The sequence below is a fragment of the Crocuta crocuta genome, unplaced genomic scaffold, assembly GCF_008692635.1.
Source record: "Crocuta crocuta isolate KB4526 unplaced genomic scaffold, BGI_CrCroc_1.0 scaffold233, whole genome shotgun sequence".
Taxonomy (NCBI): Eukaryota; Metazoa; Chordata; class Mammalia; order Carnivora; family Hyaenidae; genus Crocuta; species Crocuta crocuta.
Genome location: NW_027529526.1, coordinates 5333591 through 5354430, shown reverse-complemented (window position 1 = coordinate 5354430; position 20840 = coordinate 5333591). Strand labels below are relative to the sequence as shown.

Here is a 20840-nt window from a genome sequence, read left to right as displayed (position 1 = left end):
ACACATACCACACTACCCATTAATGACAATACCTGATAGAAGGGGGCTGGTATTGGCATTTGGAGACCTCAGGACCAGAGCAAGATGGAGTCAAGAAAGGATAAGAAGTACGTGGTGTTCACCAAGAGGCTGAAAGGTCAGGCTCTGCTTAGGGCATCCATGGCCCTTCTTACTTAAGCAACATCTGTCATTGGCATCTTTGTTTTCCTCCACAGATAATTCCACCTTGTAAGTCATAAAAACTTAAAAAAAATGGCTAATGCTTATTATTGCTTTAGTGCTGTTTTCAAAGACACACCTGTATTCATTTGGTTTTATGATGCTGTGATTTTTGTCCAAACGCACACACTGATTAGATAAACAAGATTCAGAGGTAAAAGGCAACCAGATAGCCTTTTCCTAGGAAACATCCATGCACTTTCAGCGCCTTTCTGCACAGATGAGGTAGGGCTGGGGTTGCAATGTCATGCCTAATCTGGGCTTCAGATCTGGAACCAGTTCATGTGGAAAATGCAGGTGAAACCTCTGAAGCAATGTTGTAAAAAACAGGAACATTTCCATCCGAGCCAGCTGTTCTCCAAGACAGTGTCTTCTCCCTTTAAAAACAAAAGAAGACAAAACATATTTTTTAAAAAAATCCACAATTGAGGTGCCTGGGTGGCTTGATCAGTTAAGCGTCCGACTTTGGCTCAGTGAGTTTGAGCCCCACGCTGGGCTCTGTGCTGACAGCCCAGAGCCTGAAGCCTGCTTCAGATTCTGTGTCTCCCTCTCTCTCTGACCCTCCCCTGCTCACATTCTGTCTCTCTCTTGCTCTCTCTCAAAATTAAATAAACATTAAAAAAAACTCACAATATTTACCAAAATTTGTATCTAATATATGGGTCCCATTCAGGAAATCTGGAATTTAAAGAAAGTTATGTTTATTGAAAAGAATAAAAATTGGTAGTTCACCTCTCAGAGCCCATTTCTTTACCTTCTTTTGTCAGATCATGACTTCTGTAAGCTTATGTAACACAGCCCAAGATATGCCACGGAAGATAAATTTGAGGTAGACATTTTGTTCTCTAGATCCAAGAAGAAGCTCATTTCACTTCAAGTGACTAAATGTGAACCCTTCCCCAATGAAAGGAAGAATTTTCAGTCCATCTTCCATGGATCTTGTGATCTGTGTATTTTTTCACAGACGAAGCCGTATTTTTGGAGATGAGGTACAATAAACTTGAAGCTAAGAGAGCTGTGTTTTAGTTTTACTTCAAATGATGGTGTCATTTCTTCCCCTGGGTCTCAGTTTCTCAAGCTACCTTGACTTCTAGCTAGAAGTTATGGACTTCTAGCTCTATAAGTTTTGCTTACAAGCCAAAATCCACAAGCAAAAAAGTTTCAGAAGAAGCCAGAGCTTCTCAACAGTTTCTTTCTAGTTACAAAATTAAGTGTTGAGTAGAAACAGGTGTAAATGACTTCTAATTAAACTATTCTCTCCTTTAAGAATCAGTGCTTTGTTTCCAGAGTTAGAATCTCTAATTCTACAACAGAATGCTTCAGATTAGGAGGTCATACATGAGCAACCACCATTATACTCTGTCCTGAAGTTATGCCCCTGTGAAAGTTCTCTTACCTAGGGAAAAAGGAACCAAAGCTTCCTTCTTGGCAAAATATCCACTGCTGTCCAGAAAACGCTCAGGATAGAATATTTCTGGGTTTCTCCAGTACTTTTCATCAAAGTGTACAGAATAAAGATTGGTAATTACTGTCGTGCCTTTAGGAATGGAATAACCACGTACAACTGTGTCTTCAGAGGTTGCGTGGAAAATCCCTAATGGCACTATATTACAGAATCTTAAAACTTCATGCAAAACTGCCTCAGTATAAGGCATTTTGCATTTGTCATCCCAAGAAGGCTTCCCAGTGGGTCCCATAATTAAATCAATCTCTTTCTGAACTTGTCCTGTCAGAAAAAAAGTGTTCAAGTTATTATGCAATTCTTAGAATTATATCCAAAGTAATTTCCCTTTGGAACAAAAAAAAAGCATAATCTATAATAAGTCAACAGGGTATGGGTACAACCAGATTCAGATTTTTCATCATCTAGGAGTTCTGTATGAATATATGCCATATATCCTGTGCTACCAGAAATCAACGGTCTGAGTAACTTTGTTGTGAAAAACACACTAAAAGTAATAAAAATAAAAATTAACAATTAAAAGTAATTAAAGATAAAAAATTAAACAACCCTACAATTGGAATAACATCACTGTCAGCAAGAGAAATAGTGAAACATAAAACTTGACTTTAAAAAACCAGTGTTCAGGTCCCAGCTCTGCCACTTCTAGGAGCTGAGCTTGGGCAAGGCAGCCATTTAGCCTTCTCCCTCATTTATAAAACAGGACTAATAAGACCTATTTCTGATGTTTTTACATGACTGGGGTAACAGATGTATGAAACTCTTTGTAACTATTAGATATTTTTCTTCTTGGCTAGTACAGTAGAAATCCCCAAATAAAATGCTCTGTATATAGCCAAAGACTCTAAAACATGTGTGAGCCTTAAATGTAAGGACAACCCTGAGATCAACAAAATCCTCACCTTGAATGTTAGGATAAAGGGCCATGAAAAGAACTGCCCACCGTAGCACATTGGTGGTAGTTTCAGTTCCAGCAATGATGAGTTCACCCACAGAAAAAATAAGATTTTCTTTGGAGAAAGTAGATGACGGGTCATTTTTACCTTGCTCCATCTCATCTAAATAAGCATCAACGAAATGCTGAGGTAACTGCGGTTTTCTGTTGATGGAAGCTTTTTCAATAAGCCTGGAGAGAAAATCATAGACCACAGCTGCATTTCTAAATAGCTGTTGATGTTTTCCAAAAGGTAAGATGCCAATCCATGGAAAGGCATTATACAAGAAGACGGAAGCACTGGCAGCTAGTTCCACATTTTCACTAAATAACTCAATCATGTGCTGAAAATCAGTGTCTTCATAAGTGAATCGCTCTCCAAAAATGATCAGATTGGTTATGTTTGAAACAGCATTTGTTATTAATTGTTTCAAGTCAAAAGGTCTACCTTTGTATGTTTCAATAACATCAATAAAAAATTTGGTTTCTTCTAAGATTTTAGATTCAAAAGACTTTTGGCCATATCCAAAATAGCGAAAGCTATTTACGGCTAATCTTCTGTGATCAATCCATCCTCGACCATATCTGGAATTGAGTAAGCCTGAAAAAACAAAAGTATTAAAAAATTTGATCATTCCAACATTCCTGTATCTAATAGCTAAAAATGTTATGGAGTGAAAAAGGGTGGTCATTCTTCTCAAAGTTCTCTTTCTATAAAAATAAAACTAGACCTAGTGGTTTTAAGCCTGTTTTCTGCTACTCATTAGCCACAGAATATTGTCAACAGATAAAGCTGGTCTACTTTTTATCTAGGGACAGGCAGAAAAGACCTGTAATTCTCCCACCACATTAAACTGGACCATCTTAGGTATTTCATCCTGGGTGAACTAGACCTGGTGACTTTATTCTCTAACTATAAACAAAACTATATTTGTCTAAAACTAAATAATTAGTCTAAACTAAAACTGTATTTGTCATCTATAAATGACAAATGACTGCATGTTCCATGGGCAGAATTTTACCTTGGACTAAACAAACAGCTGAAAATCATCCTTCAAGGATTAGAAATTTTCTGCATTAAGAGACTAGATTTTAGAATACAGACTTCCTCCTGTTAAACGTGTATGTTACACAAGGTAATTCTAGAAGTGGCCAAGGAAAGCTGAATGAGATGTCAATGGGGTGGAAATACTCAAGCCTAAAGGAGGATACCAAGGACTGAATGTTTGTGTCCTCCCCAAATCCTTATGTTTAAGCCTAACCCCCAATATGATGGTATTAGGAGGCTGGGCTTTTCAGAAGGTGATTAGCTCATGAGGGTGGAGCCTCTCAAACTGGATTAGTGCCCTTACAAGAAACAAGAAGAGATGACTGTTCTCAGCTATGCAAGGATACAGGGAGAAGGCATCTGTCTACAAGCCAGGAAGCAGACTTTTCCCAATCTCCTGGCACCTTGATCTTGGATTTCCCAGCCTCCAGACCTGTGAGAATAAATGTTTGTTGTTTATGATACTAAGTATTTTTATTAAAGCAGCCCAGATGAAGACAGAGGGACAGAGGGCAAACATGAAACCCAAACTTCCAATGTTGATATTCCTTGCCTTAAGATTTCAGTCTCCACAGTATACTCTGCTCTTCTGATGTCACTACTATGGAACATAGTCCCTTTAAATTAACTATCAAGATGCACCTCTACATTTACTGTAGTATTTACAATAGTCAAGATATGGAAGCAACCCAAGTGTCCACTGATGGATGAATGGATAAAGAAGATATGGTATATATATACAATGGAGTATAACCAGCCCTAAAAAAATGAATGAAATCTTGCCATTTGCAACAACATGGATGGACCTAGAGGGCATTATGCTAAGTAAAATAAGTCCATCTGAGAAAGATAAATATGATTTCACTCATATGCAGAATTTAAGAAACAAAACAAAGAAAAAAGAGACAAACAATAAAGCAGACTATAAAATATAGAGAACTGGTTGATGCCAGAGTGGAGGTAGTTCGGGGGGATGGGTGAAACAGGTGAAGAGGATTAAGAGTACACTTATCATGATGAGCACTGAGTAATGTATAGAATTAGTGAATCACTATATTGTACACCTGAAACTTATAACACTGTAGTTATAACTGTAGTTAATTACACTTGAACTTAAAAGATGATTTGCAAAAACTAAAAAAAATTACCTGTCAAGAAAAAAACAACATCTTTAGCATATATATTTACGTAACATGTGCTTTACTCAAAATTTCATTCATAACTGGTACATATATGTACCTAAGACAAAAATGTCGCATTATCTTGTGTATATGAGGTACCCATGAAATTTATATTTCATTTCAAGTTTTTGAATTTGGAGCTTATGATAGAATTAACCATACATAAGGGGGTCTGAAGTGCTGTGCAGCCATCTTACGTTCCCATAGTTCATTGTTTTTTCTATATTCCCAGATGACTATTCACTCAACAAATACTCATTCAACATGTACTTATGGAGACCTACTGTGTTCGAAGCAGTGTGCTGAGTCACAGGCATATTCGTAAATGGAAGAGGCAGAGATCTCTACTCTCCTGGACCTTACATACTAGTGAGGAGAGGCAAACAAACAAATTATATAGCAAGAAAGGAGACACAGGGTGGTCACGGAAAGGCTCACTGAGAAAGTGACATAAGTAAACATATCGGACATAAGAGAGTGAGTCAAGCAGATATCCAGGGAAAGATCACTGCTCTAGAGGTAACAGTTGGTGCAAAGGCACTGGGATGAGAGCAAGCCCTAGAGGATATATGCATATGGGAAACATGTGCAAGGTTTTGAGGAGTCTTGTCATAACTCTTCACAGGCCAAGCGTGGGCTAAGCCCACCTACAGGCAACTTTTACCCAAAGATTGGACTAATGGTGGCTCTGATTTCACAGTTTCAAATTCAGTGCATTTGTATCTTAAAATAACACATAATTTTCTACTTATATTTGTCTTATTGTTTTTTGGAAATATCAAATTGAATGTTTATCTTTCTTTATAATAAAAACAGTCCAAACTATAAATCTATAGCTTTGAAAAATATATAGTATTATACTTTATCCCAAATATTACTCCGATAATCTCATCTTTCATTTTTTTCACAATTTCTTTAAAGGTCTTTTATTATAATTGTGGTTTAATTTCTTATTTGGCCTAATTATTATTGAGAAGAGTATTTAAGAGGCTGGAAATTTGTGTTTTATTCATTTTATTCAAGTATCATTATACTCTGGCCTGAGAATTTGTCCTTTGCAACTGGTATTTTCTTTGCATTAGTTGATTTGCTTTGTGACTTAATATATGGTTAATTTTTATTTTCTTTTCAGTGTCTTTATTTTTAGTCTATGTGAGCAAAATATTGTTACATTTTTCTTTGAAATTAAGTGTGAAGTCTCATTAAACTGGAGAACCTTAGACACCATTATTGTATAACTCTTATACCATTAAATATTAAAACCACTGCATCTGACTTCAACATTCTAGTTTAGGCTTTCTGTTCATTAATCTAGTAACTTTCAGCCTTTCTCTCTTGTTGAATGTGGAATCACCCAACACTGATCAACACTAAACCAAACAGAAGCTAGTCCTTTATACAAATCCCACAATTATTCATTTACATGTCATACTGGTGAGTAGTTAAGAAAGGCTGCTTCATATCCTATAAGCAAAATGATAGTAAAAATGTCATCAAGTACTCAAGACTGGCTTAAAAAAACACTTTTGATTCAAGTGTGCATGCACATGTGTGTATTCCTAATTTGTTTCACAAAACTTGCAGATATTATTAAATGTTAATTCTTTAAAACATTTATAATATTACAGACTAGATTACAACAATAGGATTAGCATGGATTGGTCTAAAATATGGGTGTAAGACCTGAAAGATCTTTAATTAATAATTAATAATTAAAAATTAATAATTTCCTGTTTTTCAGTACAACAGAATCCAAACTCTATGTACTAAGTTTACACAGAATAAGGAATGTAATTTAAAAGAGTAAACCACTCAATAGGTGAAAATAAACATACCTCCCATTTTTGTCATCTTCATGAATAAAGGAAGACATGGTCTGTCTGCAAAAATCTCACTTTGATGAACAAGACATTCTTTTATTACATCATAGCCATTTAAAACCACAGTTGATATTCCTCCAAGATCTAAACTGAAGATCTTTAAGAAAAGAAAAACAGCATTTAAATGGCAAAATGTATGGAGCAATATAACTATGGAAATAACCATGTGCTAAGTCCAGTTCTCCCAGCATCTGTTACTTCCCTGAAAATGGAAGGATTTAGTGCTCAACTGACAATGTTTTAAACGCCTTCTCTGTACGAGGCATATCAAATACTATGAGTTCATTACCCAGTCAGTACCTGGAGACATAATCTTATAAATGGTGTAATGAAAAGAGTACTGGGCTCCTAGAGACTGCATGCTAGTTTAAGCTTTGTCTTTAAACAAATGTAGGACCCTGGGCAGAATGCTTAACCTTTTTGGGCTTCAGGGTTGCCACATAAAATAGGATATTTGATTTACATGTTCTTTTAAGATTCATTCTAACCATGAATCTCTTTTTATTTCCAAGATAAATGAGGAGGTGATACCATCTACATATTATTTATTACTCCAGGCTTAGATAGGGGATGGGGTTATTTGAGAGATAACTTTAAAATNTAAAAAAAATAAAATAAAATATAAACATATTGTAACTAGGCTCATTTGTATTTGGGTCCCTGAATTCCATGAAGTCAACAAAGAGGGCCTCTCAGGGCATCTGACCTTGGAGAAAAGGCCTTTACCACATAGGCACAGGTGGATGCCACTCAGCTAAGGGGACGACAAGACAAATTCCACCCTATGCCTTGCTGGAGTTCCTCATGTGCTTCATCCCAGGTTCACGTATAAATGAAACATCTCCTGTAGTCTATTCTAGCTAGTCCACAATAAGAGACTAGTCTAGCGAGGGAGCAATGCTACTTTATTGGTGGAGTGCAAAGATGGCGTATCTTCTTCCTCTCAGGGCTTGGCTGAGAGCTTTTTAGAACCAAAATACTGAGTCCAGGCCTCATCTCTCTGCAAATAAGTAGAGCAGATTTAACCACGGTTCACATGACTTTGTAAAAAACAAAAACAGGAGGTTTAGCAGAGAACATAAGTCCAGCAGAAGTAATTATAGAAAAAAAAAAGTGATGAAGACCTCCAAAGTCTCCAAATTGTAACAAAAGCAACGGACTGAGCACCAGAGTCTTTGGCACAGGATGGGTTCTGCAAACTGAGCAGCACGAACACCCAGAACCTTGGGGAAGTAGCATGGACTGTGTGTGACAAGCAGTGGTATTAGTCAAAAGTGGCAGTGTGAGAGTTTTAGCCCAAAAGGAACGGTTACCAGCTGAGCAAAAGGTGGGAACTTTTGACTCCCAAAGCAGTAATGGAATGGTCTTAAGTCATTTCCCAGAAGTGTAATTTTAACAGTTATAAAGGAAAAAACACCTCCTCCTGTGTGCCTCCTCTACTCCCAATACTCTCCTACAACCCTGTGACACCAGATGTGAGGGTTTTCCACACCTCAGCAATTCTGGGACACCGGCTGAGTGTCCTAGAATTTAACCCAATTCTGACACTATCCACCTGGAGATACTGGCCCTCTTTCTTCCCCAGGGGTAGTGGAGGTGTGACTGCAAGTTCCAACCTTGGTTGGAAATAATCATGTTTGTTCTCCTGGCAATAAACTCCCATTTTAGGGTCTTTCCAAGAATTACCTCATTAGCATAGACTCCCATGTGGTTGAAAGGGGCTTGTTATGAAAAACAAAAGACACCTTTATCACTTAGGAAATTCCAAGGACTTTTGGAAGTATATTCCAGGAAAGGGACAAAGACCAAATATATATTTCTTATTATAAATCACAGTATCACAGCATGAAAGAATGGCATTAGAGAAAAGGAGAAAAAGCAGCTTGATGATTTCACAGGATGGTAGAAGACCCCGGAACTGAAAGGTGTGTTAATATGGAGGGAGAACAAACATGAGAGTCACAGTGCAGGATACAGCTATCAGGTATGGACACTATGGATTATAAAAACCAAGGAGGAGCCATGGGAGAAAGGATTGTTATACAATCCACTTTTACTAAAAAAAATGTGGTCCCCTATTTGAGGGTAAAACTGGGGAAATTGTTATTCGAACTAGTATCTATTCTGGTATATGCTGTTTTCAAGGACTTTTGGTAAAGGTTTGTGAAACACTTTCCTTCTCATCTAGAAGTTAGTCTATGAGCTTTAAGTTTCTTCCCTTCCCCACTGGCTTTGCCCACTATATTTCACTATCTCAGTTAATGACCACTCTGTCCATCCTTCCAGCTCTTCTGGACCCAAGCTGCCCATGTGCTGGGCAGAAATGTAGAAAATTTAGAATGTAAATTTAGAATAAAAATGTAGAAAAATGTAGACTCATTTTTCTTCCCAACCCCACATCGCCTCTTAGTGGCTATGTTGTTTCTATTTTCAGAATATAAACAGGATATGATAATTTCTTACCCTTCCATCACTGACATTCCAATTCTTAAGTCATCTTCATTTTCTCCTATGTTATCACAACAGCCTCTCAACTTGTCTCTTTATAGGTGATTCTTGACATGGCATACTCCCACTTGATGGCCTTTGTAGGTGTTCTTTTGGCCTGTAATGTTCTTTCCCTAGTTATTCCCATAATTTAAGCTTTTTCTCAAATGCCTTCTTTTTTGCAGTGAGGCCTGCTCTAACCCAGTTAAAATTTTGTCCCTTAGCATTCTTCATCTCCCTTACCTTAATTTAGTTTATTTCATACTCTGTACTCTAATGTATTATTTACTTTACTTACTGTATTTATATTGTCCACCTCCCCAATTCCCCTCAGCCCCCAGGAGAATGTAAGTTACACCAGGGCAGGGATTTTTAACTGTTTCCTACTATATCTTCACTCCTAGGACAGTACATAGCAGATGCTGATAATTGATAAGTATATGCTGAATTAATGACTGGTGGCAGAGACATACATTTAAGCACACTATTATACAACATCATGGGTGAAGGGCTAGTAGGAAAGGTATGTGAAAAGTGTCATTGATGAAACATGATTGCCACACACTTTTCCACATCTGCTTGGGTTGTTTCCTCTTTTGAAATGCCTCCCATGACTTCCATACCATTCAAACCATACCAAGTCTTTAGGAAACACCCCCACTGAAGCCTTTCTTGGTGCACTCTCCTCTCTCTCCCCTTTGAACCACCACAGCACAAGCTGAGATACCTCCAAGCACTTATTTATTACGACCTGGAACCAGAGACCAGAAACGTTCTTGTTTTCTGCTTGCCTGCTAAATATTAAACTCCAAAGAATCAGTTATTTCATCTCTGTCATCTTCTGAACCTTCCACAGAATCTCACACAGTGCCTTGCATAGAAGTCTCAATAAACACTTTCTGTATAAATTAATAAGCTACCAAATCCACATGTCTTAAAATAAGGAATTGTTTTATGGTCCTTACATGCATTACTTGAAACTAATCTGTAAAAAACACTTTTACTACCTTTGCTAACTAAGAAATGCTTCTCAAAATTTGGATTAAGAGTAAAGTCATTGCAGAAGCTTACACATTCAGAGTGAATCTCCAAGGAAATACTTCTTGATGTGGTATATTTCCATTTAAGATTACCTTTAAAATTCATAAAGTGAATGTATAGTATAACCAAGTACTGGTTATTTTCCCTTCAAGATTTATAAAAAAAGAACTGAATTCACAGACTACATAAAAGTAGGTGTCACTTGAGGTGACTCATTTCTCACAAGCGGTTTTCAAGTCCAAGTTTTTTTCTGTGAGCACAAATCTCCAAATTAAGACAACAGTGGAAAAATAAGATTCTATTTACAAATAAGTCCTATAAACAACTTGCACAGCCTCTCAGAAGTGTAAGAGATAATAGTCTCCTACTTTCAAAAAAGGTATAGAATTTTAACAACTTGTACTAATTGTGAGACTTCATCAGAATTGCAAAATACCTGTAATGCAAGGAGAGACCTTTAGGGTGTTTCACAACTAAGACAAAGATCAAATGTTGCCAGGGAGGGTCCAAGATAAAGATATAGGAAGATCTGGAACTCCTCTCCACCAAAACCACATGAAATCTACACCTATTCATAAACCAACTCCTCCTGAGTAACTGAGGGATGCCCAAACAGCTTTTTTTTTAATTTTACTGAGAGAGAGAGAGAGAAAGAGAGAGAGAATTTTAAGCAGGCTTCATGCTCAGTGCAGAGCCTGACATGGGGCTCAATCCCATGACCCTAGGATCATGACCTGAGCTGAAATCAAGAGCTGGACGCCCAACCAACTGAGCCACCCAGGCGCCCCCCATTGAACAGCTTCTATACAACAAAAGATAGACCACATAAAGAATGATAATGCTGTGAATTTCAGTGGGGAGGGAAAGTACTAAGGGGCTGAGAACAGATTTGCCTGTGCTGGGGTACAGAAAAAAAAAAAAAAAAAGCCATGGTTTAAAAGGGCAACTAGAATATAAAGAAACTAGCCCTAGAGCCCTACCAAATGACAGGGGAACTGCTGGAAATCTGCCCAAGTCAGGAATGGCAAGTGCCATGGTTTACATTTCTTCTCCTTGACAGCATAGAAAGAAGCAGGTGCTGGGCACCATAGCCAGCCTGCAGCCTCAGTGAGCACTGGGCCCCTAACCCACACCAGCCCAAGCCATCTCAGCAAGGAGGCCCCAGCACAGCACACACTGAGATACCCCTAATCAGCTGTCTCACCAACGTGACACAGGTGCAAAGCACCCTGGAATACTCCAGGCCCATGCCACTTTAGCTCCAGATGACTTGCCAGGGTACCCCCGATGCAGAGGGCCCAGGAACCTCCTGGTCCATGTCTGTCTTGGCTCTACCCACCCTGCCAGGGCACCCCCTGCTCAGAGGGCCCTGGGATCCCACTGGGACACCCCTCTACACCCGCTTCCACCTACTTCACCTTCAGCTGTCCTGCCAGGATGCTCTCTGTGTGAAGAGCCCCGGGACCCCATTGGCTTACAACCTCTTCAGCTTCAGCTGTCCTGCCAGGGCGCCCTCTGTGTGAAGACTGGCACAACAGACTCTCCACAGCTAAATGTAGAGAAGAGTCCACAGTGAAAATGGTAGAGACCTTACTGAGAAAACTGACCCATGAGGGAGGGAGGGCCACTGTAAGCATGGAGAAAGGAGAGAAGCAGACCCCACAATGGGCACCCCAAGCACAGGGGCCCTGCACCAAGAAGACAAATCCAAAGAACAGCTGGCTTTGAAAACCAGAGGAATTTAATATCATGAGTTTTCACAATCAATGGGGCTTAACACCTGGAACTTTAAAAATCAGTGGATGGACTCTAGGAGAGCTGGAAGGTGACAGGAAACTGAGTCCCCACCATTAATTAAAGAGATAGCATAACAGCCTCGCTGAGATACAGCATACGAAGAACAGTTTGAAAAACACCTAGAGTATATGGGAAGACTGATTTATTAATCCTAGAACCTGTGCTGGAGGGGCAGGGAACATTAGGAGACTTCTCCAAGAACAAAAGAGCTGGCAGCCACTACTTCCCCTCCCCACCCTCAGCCTAGAAACACACATGCCTGGGGGAACCAGTGTAGTGGGAACACTCTCACCTAGCTTTCAGCCCTGTGCTTTTCTTCAGACCTGTCCCCTCCAATCTTCCCTCAGCAGGAGTCGATTCAAAGCAGCATCACAAGCTTGGCAGTGTGCAAGCAGCCCTGACAGGGACCGGCACCACTCCAAAGTGACTCCTGCCCCAGGAGAAGTGAAGATAAACACAAACCCCAGTTCCATTGCAGTGAGTGGAGGGCACACATCCAGTCAGCTGGAAGGCCATGCCCACCAGTGAAAGTCTTTTAGGGAACAACATAGGGACCACAGTCTGCAGTCTGGCGGGACCACAGCCTTGGCAAATACCTGGTCTGACTCAACTCAAGCCCAAGGTGGCACCAGACTGGCTCATTAACAACACAGGGATCAAACCCTACCCACAGCAGGCAAAGAGAGCCACTGCACTGAAGGCAAATGAGGCTTAGCCACAAAAGTAGGGTGCACATAACACACACATAGGAGACACCCCTGAAGCACCAGGTTCTGGTGAACCGGGTACATTGCACTACAGGGCATCATAGGATCTCTTCTGCATTAAGGCCACTACTTTTAAGAATAGTAGCTGATTTTCCTAACACATAGAAACAGTGTGATACAGAGAGTTAGACAAAATGTGGAGACAGAGGACTATGTCCTACAAAAATAGAATAGGACAAAATCATAGCAAGAGAGCACATGAAATGGAGAATGAATTCTGATAGAGAATTTAAAGTAATGATCAGAAAGATACTTACTAGACTTAAGAGTGGAGGACCTCAGTAAGACCCTTAACAAAGAGATAGAAAACAAAAAGAACCAATCAGAGATGAATAACTCAATAACTGAAATTGAAAATACCCTAGAGGGAATAAACAGTAAACTAGAGGAAGCAGAAGAATGGATCAGCAACCTGGAGGATGTTGTAATGAAAAGCAATCAAGCTGAACAGTAGAAAGAAAAAAGTAATAAAAAATGAAGATAGATTAAGGGAACTCAGTAACACCATCAACCATAACAATGTTTGCATTATATGGACCCAGACGCAGAACAGAGATAAAATGAGGCAGAAAAAATATCTGAAGAAGTAGTAGCTGAACACTTCCTGAATCTGAGAAGGAAGCAGAAATCCACATCCAGAAGGCACAGAGGGCCCCCAACAAAATCAACCCAAGGATGTCCAAATCAAGACACCTAATAATTAAAATGGTAAAAAGTAGTGTAGAGAAATTTAAAAGCAGCAAGAGAAAAGAAAGCAGTTATATACAAGGAAAACTCTGTAGGGCTATCAGCAGATTTTTCATTAGAAACTTTGCAGGCCAGAAGGGAGTGGAATGATATATTCAAAGTGCTGAAAGACAAAAACCTACAATTAAGAATACTCTACCCAGCAAGGTTATCTGTCAGAATTGAAGGAGAGATAAAGAGTTTCTCAGACAAAAGTTAAAGGAGTTCATCACCACTAAACCAGCCTTATAAGAAATGTTAAAGGGGATTCCCTGAGGGGAAAAGAAAGACCATAAGCAGGAGTAGGAAAAGTAGGAAGCACCAAAAACCATAAAATTAACTGTATCTATAAAAATCAGTCAAGGGATTTACAAAATAAAATGATGTGAAGTATGACACTGCATACCAAAAATTTAAGAGAGGAGGAGAGTAGTAAAAATGTAGTGCTTTTAGAATGGGTTCAAAATTAAGTGACCATTAACTTAATACAAACTGTTACATGCAGAAGATGTTATATATAAACTTAATGGTAACCACACTGGTAACAGACTTGCAAAAAATAAAGAAAATGACTGAAGAATATCACTAAAGGAAGCCAGAAAACCACGAGAGAAATGAACAAGAAAGGCACAGAGAACTACAAAAATAAAACAAGTAGCAAAATGGCAATATGTACATACCCATCAATAATTACTTTGAATGTAAATGGATGAATCAAAAGACACAGAAGAATGGAATAGATAAAAAAAGAAAGTCTCATCTTATGTGTTGCCTCCAAGAGACTCATACCAGACCTAAAGATACATGTAGATTGAAAGTAAAGGGAAGGGAATACATTTATAATGAAAAGGGAAGTGAAAAGAAAGCAAGGGCAGCAGTATTTATACCAGATGAAACAGACTTTAAAACAAAAAACATCAGAAAAAAATCAGTAGTAATACAATAACAGCAGGGGATTTTTATACCCCACTTACATCAATGGATAGATCTTCCAAGCAGAAAATCAACAACAAAACAATGGCTTTGGATGACACATTGGACCAGATGCATCTGACAGATATATTCAGAACATTCCATCCTAGAAGAGTGGAATACACATTCTTTTCAAGTGCATGGGACATTCTTCAGAATAAGTCACATGTTAGGGTGCAAAACAGGATTCATAAAATTGAAAAAAAAATGGAAATTATAACATGTATTTTTTTCCAGCCACAATGCTATAAAATTAGAAACTATCCACAAGGAAAACATCTGGAAAGAACACAAATAAATGGAAGTTAAATAACATACTACCAAATAACAAATGAGTCAACCAGAAATTCAAAGAGGAAATTTAAAAAAATACATAGAGACCAATGAAAATGAAAACACAATGGGCTAAAACCTTTGGGATGCAGTAAAAGCTGTTCTAAGAGTGAAGATTATAGCAGTATAGGCCTACTCAAGAAGCAAGAAAAATTTCAAATAAATAACCTAACCTTACACCAAAATGAGCTGGAGAAATAATTAATAAAAACCAAAACCAGTAGATGGAAGTAAATAATAAAGATCAGAGCAGAAATAAGTGAAATACAAACTTAAAAAATAATGAAACAGATCAATGAACCAATAGCTGGTTTTTTGAAAAGATCAATAAAATTGATAAGCCTTTAGCCAAACTCATGAAGAAAAAAAGATGACCCAAATAAATAAAATCAGAAATGTAAGAGGAAAGTAACAACCAACTGCAAAGAAATACAAAGGATTATGAGACTACTATGAAAAATTATATGTCAAATTGGACAACTTAGAAGAAATAGATTTCTAGAAGCATACAATCTTCCAAAACTAAATCAGGAAGAAAAGAAAATCTGAATAGACTGATTACCAGTAATGACACTGAATGACTAATCAAAAAACTCCCAACAAACAAGTTAGGACCTGATGGCTTCACAAGTGAATTCTACCAAATATTTAAATAAAAGTTAATACTTATTCTTCTCAAACTGTTCCAAAAAGAAGATGAGGGAAAGCTTCTAAATACATTCTACAAGGTCAGCATTACCCTGATAGTAACAGCAAAGACACTACAAGACACACACACACACACACACACAAACACACACACTCTCTCTCTCTCTCTCACTCTCTCTCTTTCTCTCTCACACACACACACACAACCCCAAACTACAGGCGAATATCCTTGATGAACACAGAACCAAATATCTTCAACAAAATATTAGTAAAGCAAATTTAAAAATTAAAAATCAAGTGGAATTTATTCTAGGGATGCAAGGCTGTTTCAATAACTGTTTGTTAATGTGATACACCACATTAACAAAATAAAGGATAAAAATGAAATGATAATCTTAACAGATACAGAAAAAGCATTTGAAAAAAGTCAACATCTATTCATAATGAAAACTTTCAACAAAGTGGGTTTAGAGGGAACATATCTCATATAATAGAGTCCATATATGACAAACCCACAGCTAACATCATATACAACGGTGAAAAATTAAGAGTTTTTTCTCTAAGATCATGAACAAGACAAGGCTATCCACTGTCACCACTTTTATTCAACATAATATTGGAATCCTATTCACAATAATCAAACAAGAAAAATAATAAAAGTTACCAAAACTGGCAGGAAGAAGTAAAACTATTTATTGATGACACTATACTATACATAAAAAAAATCCTAAAGACTCCACCAAAACACTATTAGATGTAACAGATGCTTAAGTAAAGTTGTAGGATATAAAATTAATATACAGAAATCTGTTGCATTTCATTCCACCATAATGAAGTAAAAGGAAAAGAAATTAATAAAATAATTCCACTTATAATAGCACCCAAAATAATAAAATACCTAGGAATAAACTTAACCAAGGAGGTGAAAAACTTGTACTCTGAAATCTATAAAACACTTATAAAAAAGATTGAAAAATGACACAAACAAATGGAAAGATATTCCATGCTAACGGACTGGAAGAACCAACACTGTTTAGATGTCCATACTATCCAAAACAATCTAAAGATTTAATGTAATCCCTATCAAAATAACAACAACATTTTTCACAGAATTAGAAATCCTAGAACAAATAATCCTAAATTTGTATGGAACCACAAAAAACTCCAAGTAGGCAAAGCAATCTTGAAAAACAAAAACAAATCTGGAGGTATCACAATCCTAGATTTCAAGATATACTACAAAGATATAATAATCAAAATACTGTGATCCTGGCAAAAACAAACACACAAACAAAACCCAGACACATAGATTAATGGAACAGTAAAGAGAGCCTAGAAGTAAACTCATGATTACGTAGTCAATTAATCTACAACAAAGGAGGCAAGCATATACAATGAGAACAAAGACAGTCTCTTTAACAAATGGTATTGGGAAAACTGGACCAATGCAAGCAAAGAATGAAACTGGACCACTTTCTCACACCAGATACAAAAATAAAGTAGATTAAAGACCTAAAATGTGTATCCTAAAATCATAAAAATCCTAGAAGGGAGCATAGGGAGTAATCTCTTGGTTATTTCCCTTAGCAATTCACTTATGGATATGTTCCTCAGGCAAGGGAGACAAAAGCAAAAATAAACTATTGGGACTACATCAAAATAAAAACTTTTACACAGCAAAGGAAACCATTAAAAAAAAAAAAGAAAAAAAAAAAAAAAAAAAAACAACAAAAAAAACCCTGACAAGGCCACATACTGAATGGGAGAAGGTATCTGCAAATTATATATCCAATAAGGGTTTGATATCCAAAATGGATAAAGAAATTATACAACTCAACACCAGAAAAACAAATAATCCAATTAAAAATGGGCAGAGGACCCGAATAGGCATTTTTCCACATAAGACACACACGTCATAAGACACATGAAAAGATGCTCAACATCACTAATCATCAGAGAAATGCATATCAAAACCACAATGGATATCACTTTATACCTGTCAGAATGGCTAGTATCAAAAAAGACAAATAACAAATATTAGTAAGGATGTGGAGAAAAGGAGCCCCTGTACACCGTTAGTAGGAATGTAAATTGGTGCAGCTACTGTGGAAAACAGTATGAAGGTTCCTCAAAAAATTGACATTAGAAATACCATACAATTCAGTGTGGGTTCATATAATTTTCTCTTGGGTATTTGTCCAAAGAAATTGAAAACACTATTTCAAAAAGATATATGCACTGATATGTTTATGACAGCATTATTTACAATAGCCAAGATATGGAAGCAACCTAAATGTCCATCAATATATGAGAATATGAAGATGTGATATAATGTATACATTATTATTACTCAACCATAAAAAAGATGAGATCTTGCTATCTGGGACATGAATGAACACAGAGGCTATTGTGCTAAGTAAGACAAATACCATATGATTTTCTTTATATGTAGAATCTAAAAACAAAGACAAAAGCAGAAACAGACCCATAAATACATAGAACTGGTGGTTGCCAGAGAGGATGGACAAAATGCATGAAGATGAGTGGGAGGTACAAGCTGCCAGTTATGGAATGAATAAGTCATGGAATAAAAGATACAACATAGGGAATATGGTACTATAATAGCACTGCATGGTAACAGATGGTAGCCACACTGGTGGTGAGACGGGCATAGTGCACAAAGTTGCTGAATCACTACACTTTATGCCTAAAATATAACATTGTGTGTCAACTACAATTAAAAAACAAAAAGGATCAGGGGCACCCGGGTGGCTCAGTCAGTTAAGTGTCCAACTCCTGGTTTTGGCTCAGGTCATGATCTCATAGTTCAGTTGAGTTCAAGCCCCAAGTTGGGTTCTGTGCTGACAGTACAGAGCCTGCTTGGGATTCTCTGTCTCTGCCTCTCTCTGCCCCTCCCAAGTGTCTGTGTCTCTCTCAAAATAAATAAATAAACTGAGGGGCGCCTCAGGGGCTCAGTCGGTTAAGCGTCTGACTTCGGCTCAGGGCATCATCTCACGGTTCGTGGGTTCAAGCCCCGCTTTGGGCTCTGTGCTGACAGCTAGCTCAGAGCCTGGAGCCTGCTTCAGATTCTGTGTCTCCTTCTCTCTCTGACCCTCCCCTGCTCACGCTGTCTCTCTCTCTCTCTCTCTCTCTCAGAAATAAATAAAACATTAAAAAAAAAAAACAAATAAACTTAAAAAGGATCAAATGCTGTCACAGATTAAAGAATTAGTATGTTAGGTGTGGTTTCAATATGTTAGGTAGTTTTCAACTTAAGTGTGAGGCAGAGTCAGGCACACAGTTACCTACATTCAGTGCATACATCCTTTTCATTTTTGCTCCTTTCTCTTCTCCTCTGTTCTTCCTGTACTTAATAGCACTACTTGATTTTACCACTTCCAGTAAATTGCCCCCTTTGTAAAGAACCATGGTCACCTCAAATAGTTGTAACAGCAATAAAACTAATTACTCATGCCAAATTCTTAAATCCACTGAACCAGATCTACTTATCCCAAAATGACAGTCTTGTATAATGTGTAATCTATTTTGATAGGAAACTCAGGTTACCTCCTTCTGGAAAAGAATGTCCATTTTATTTTATTTTACTTTTTAATAGTTTATTGTCAAGTTGGTTTCCATAATTTTTTAATAGTTTATTGTCAAGTTAAGAATGTCCATTTTAAATTCAGTGTTTGTATCAGTTCAAATATTTATATATGAAAAATAATTTCCTATTCTGCAAGACAGTAGTTCACATAATTAGCTTAAATATACTTTTTAAGTTGTAGACCTAATTGTTCTGCAATTTATAATCAAGAACATTTCAATAGCAGTTAACTGTTTCTAGTTATTATTGTCATTACACAAGAGGAAAAATTTAAATTCAGAGAAGTAAAAGTCCAGTTTTACCTGAAAGAAGAGGACTCAACTGCTAATCTTACGCTTCCTTACACATCTCATAATTTCTCTAGAATAGGGGTGTCTGGTTAGCTCAGTGAGTTGAGGGTCTGACTCTTGGTTTCCACGCAGGTCATGATCTCATTCTCATGGTTGGTAGGTTTGAGCTCCACACTGGGTTCTGCACTGAGAGTGTGGAGTGTGCTTGGGATTCTTTTTCTCTCTCAAAATAAATAAATAGTTAAAAAAAAAAAGAATTCATGATGCTTTGTACCCACATACCAGAGCTCATAAACACTGAATGGAAATCAAAGAAATACACTCAATTCCTGGAGAACTGGAAGGCTGAAATGTAAGAATTACGTACATTTGCTTTACCTAAGTCCACTTTCCCTTTAACAACGTTAACTGTTAGCGAGGTACAAAAATCTAGGGTAATTCTTGTAGACACTGGTTCAGATAAGGATTTAAGCCCCAACCTGAAACACTGCCAAACAGCGATGCTCTACTTCTCCTTCTAAGCATTCACAATGCTATTGTGGTCGATATCCAGATTTGCTCTCTCCCTGGGCTCGAACTCCCTGACATCGGGCCGTGTCTGCCTTCCTCACCTCATCCCCAGCGCCTAGCACAGCCGGGCTTGCTGCCGCATCGGAATGGATGGATTCAAAACAAAGCAGGTGAGCTCAGCCAGGGCCAATGCTCTGGAAATTTCTGTCTCCTTCTGAGGTCAGCACCCCTGCCAATCACAAGCTTGATTCCTAGCCTTGTCCCCAGCAAGTAGCGGCCTAGCAGCTGTCTGCAAGTCACTCAGCATTTCTAAGCCGAACTTTCCTTCTCTTAGGAGTGGGAGAGACCGGAAGTAGCTCAGCCCGGTAGTCTTGAGTTTACCTGAGGGCACCTTGGAAGGGAGGCCGGCCCACAGCGGTGCAGTCTCAGTGTTTGCTATGAGGATACTCCTGGCTGTTCAGGGCGACACTGCTCACTCTGAGCTGTAGGATTCCGCACCGAATCACAAATTCATTTGCTTTCGCAATTATTCTCCAGAGCCCATCTTGGCCAAGGGCCTTCACCTGCGCTTTCTCATCCCCACAGCAGACGCCTGGACCAGGCATCCTCAGAGGCAAACATTCACGAATTTCTATTAAAAACATTAATCTGGACCTAGAATTTAGAAAATGCCTCCTTTTCGCCAGAAGCCATGGGCATTACCAAACAAACGCCTAACTCCTGTGAACTGACCAAAAACCAAACAAAACAAAAAGGCTGTGGCCCCACTGCGCAGGTGCAGAGCACCACCTAGGCGCCTTCGGAGACCCCGACGACCGCTGCGCAGGCGTGAGAGCACCTCCTCCGCGCCCATGCTGGGTGTAGGACCCAGCTGGATCCTGCTGGGCTTTGGAAGGGTGGGGACCCTCGCTGGGCGGGGTTTCCCTTCAAGTCATTAG

General features: G+C 38.3%; 1 protein-coding gene across 2 annotated transcripts in view; it reads right to left on the bottom strand.

The window, feature by feature from the left end:
* Positions 1-418: 418 nt before the first annotated feature.
* The window catches only part of CYP2R1 (cytochrome P450 family 2 subfamily R member 1), a 20856-nt gene continuing 434 nt past the window's right edge, over positions 419-20840 (bottom strand). The window contains exons 2-5 of one of the 2 annotated variants that reach the window (XM_077761061.1): positions 6680-6821; positions 2584-3216; positions 1616-1945; positions 419-596 (exon numbers count right to left, since the gene is read on the bottom strand). In XM_077761061.1, coding sequence (XP_077617187.1) covers positions 421-596; positions 1616-1945; positions 2584-3216; positions 6680-6821 — 1281 coding nt within the window. In that variant the 3' untranslated portion in view covers positions 419-420. Of the gene's footprint in view, positions 597-1615; positions 1946-2583; positions 3217-6679; positions 6822-20840 lie in introns of those variants that run through there. The other variant, XM_077761062.1, reaches the window with a different exon arrangement.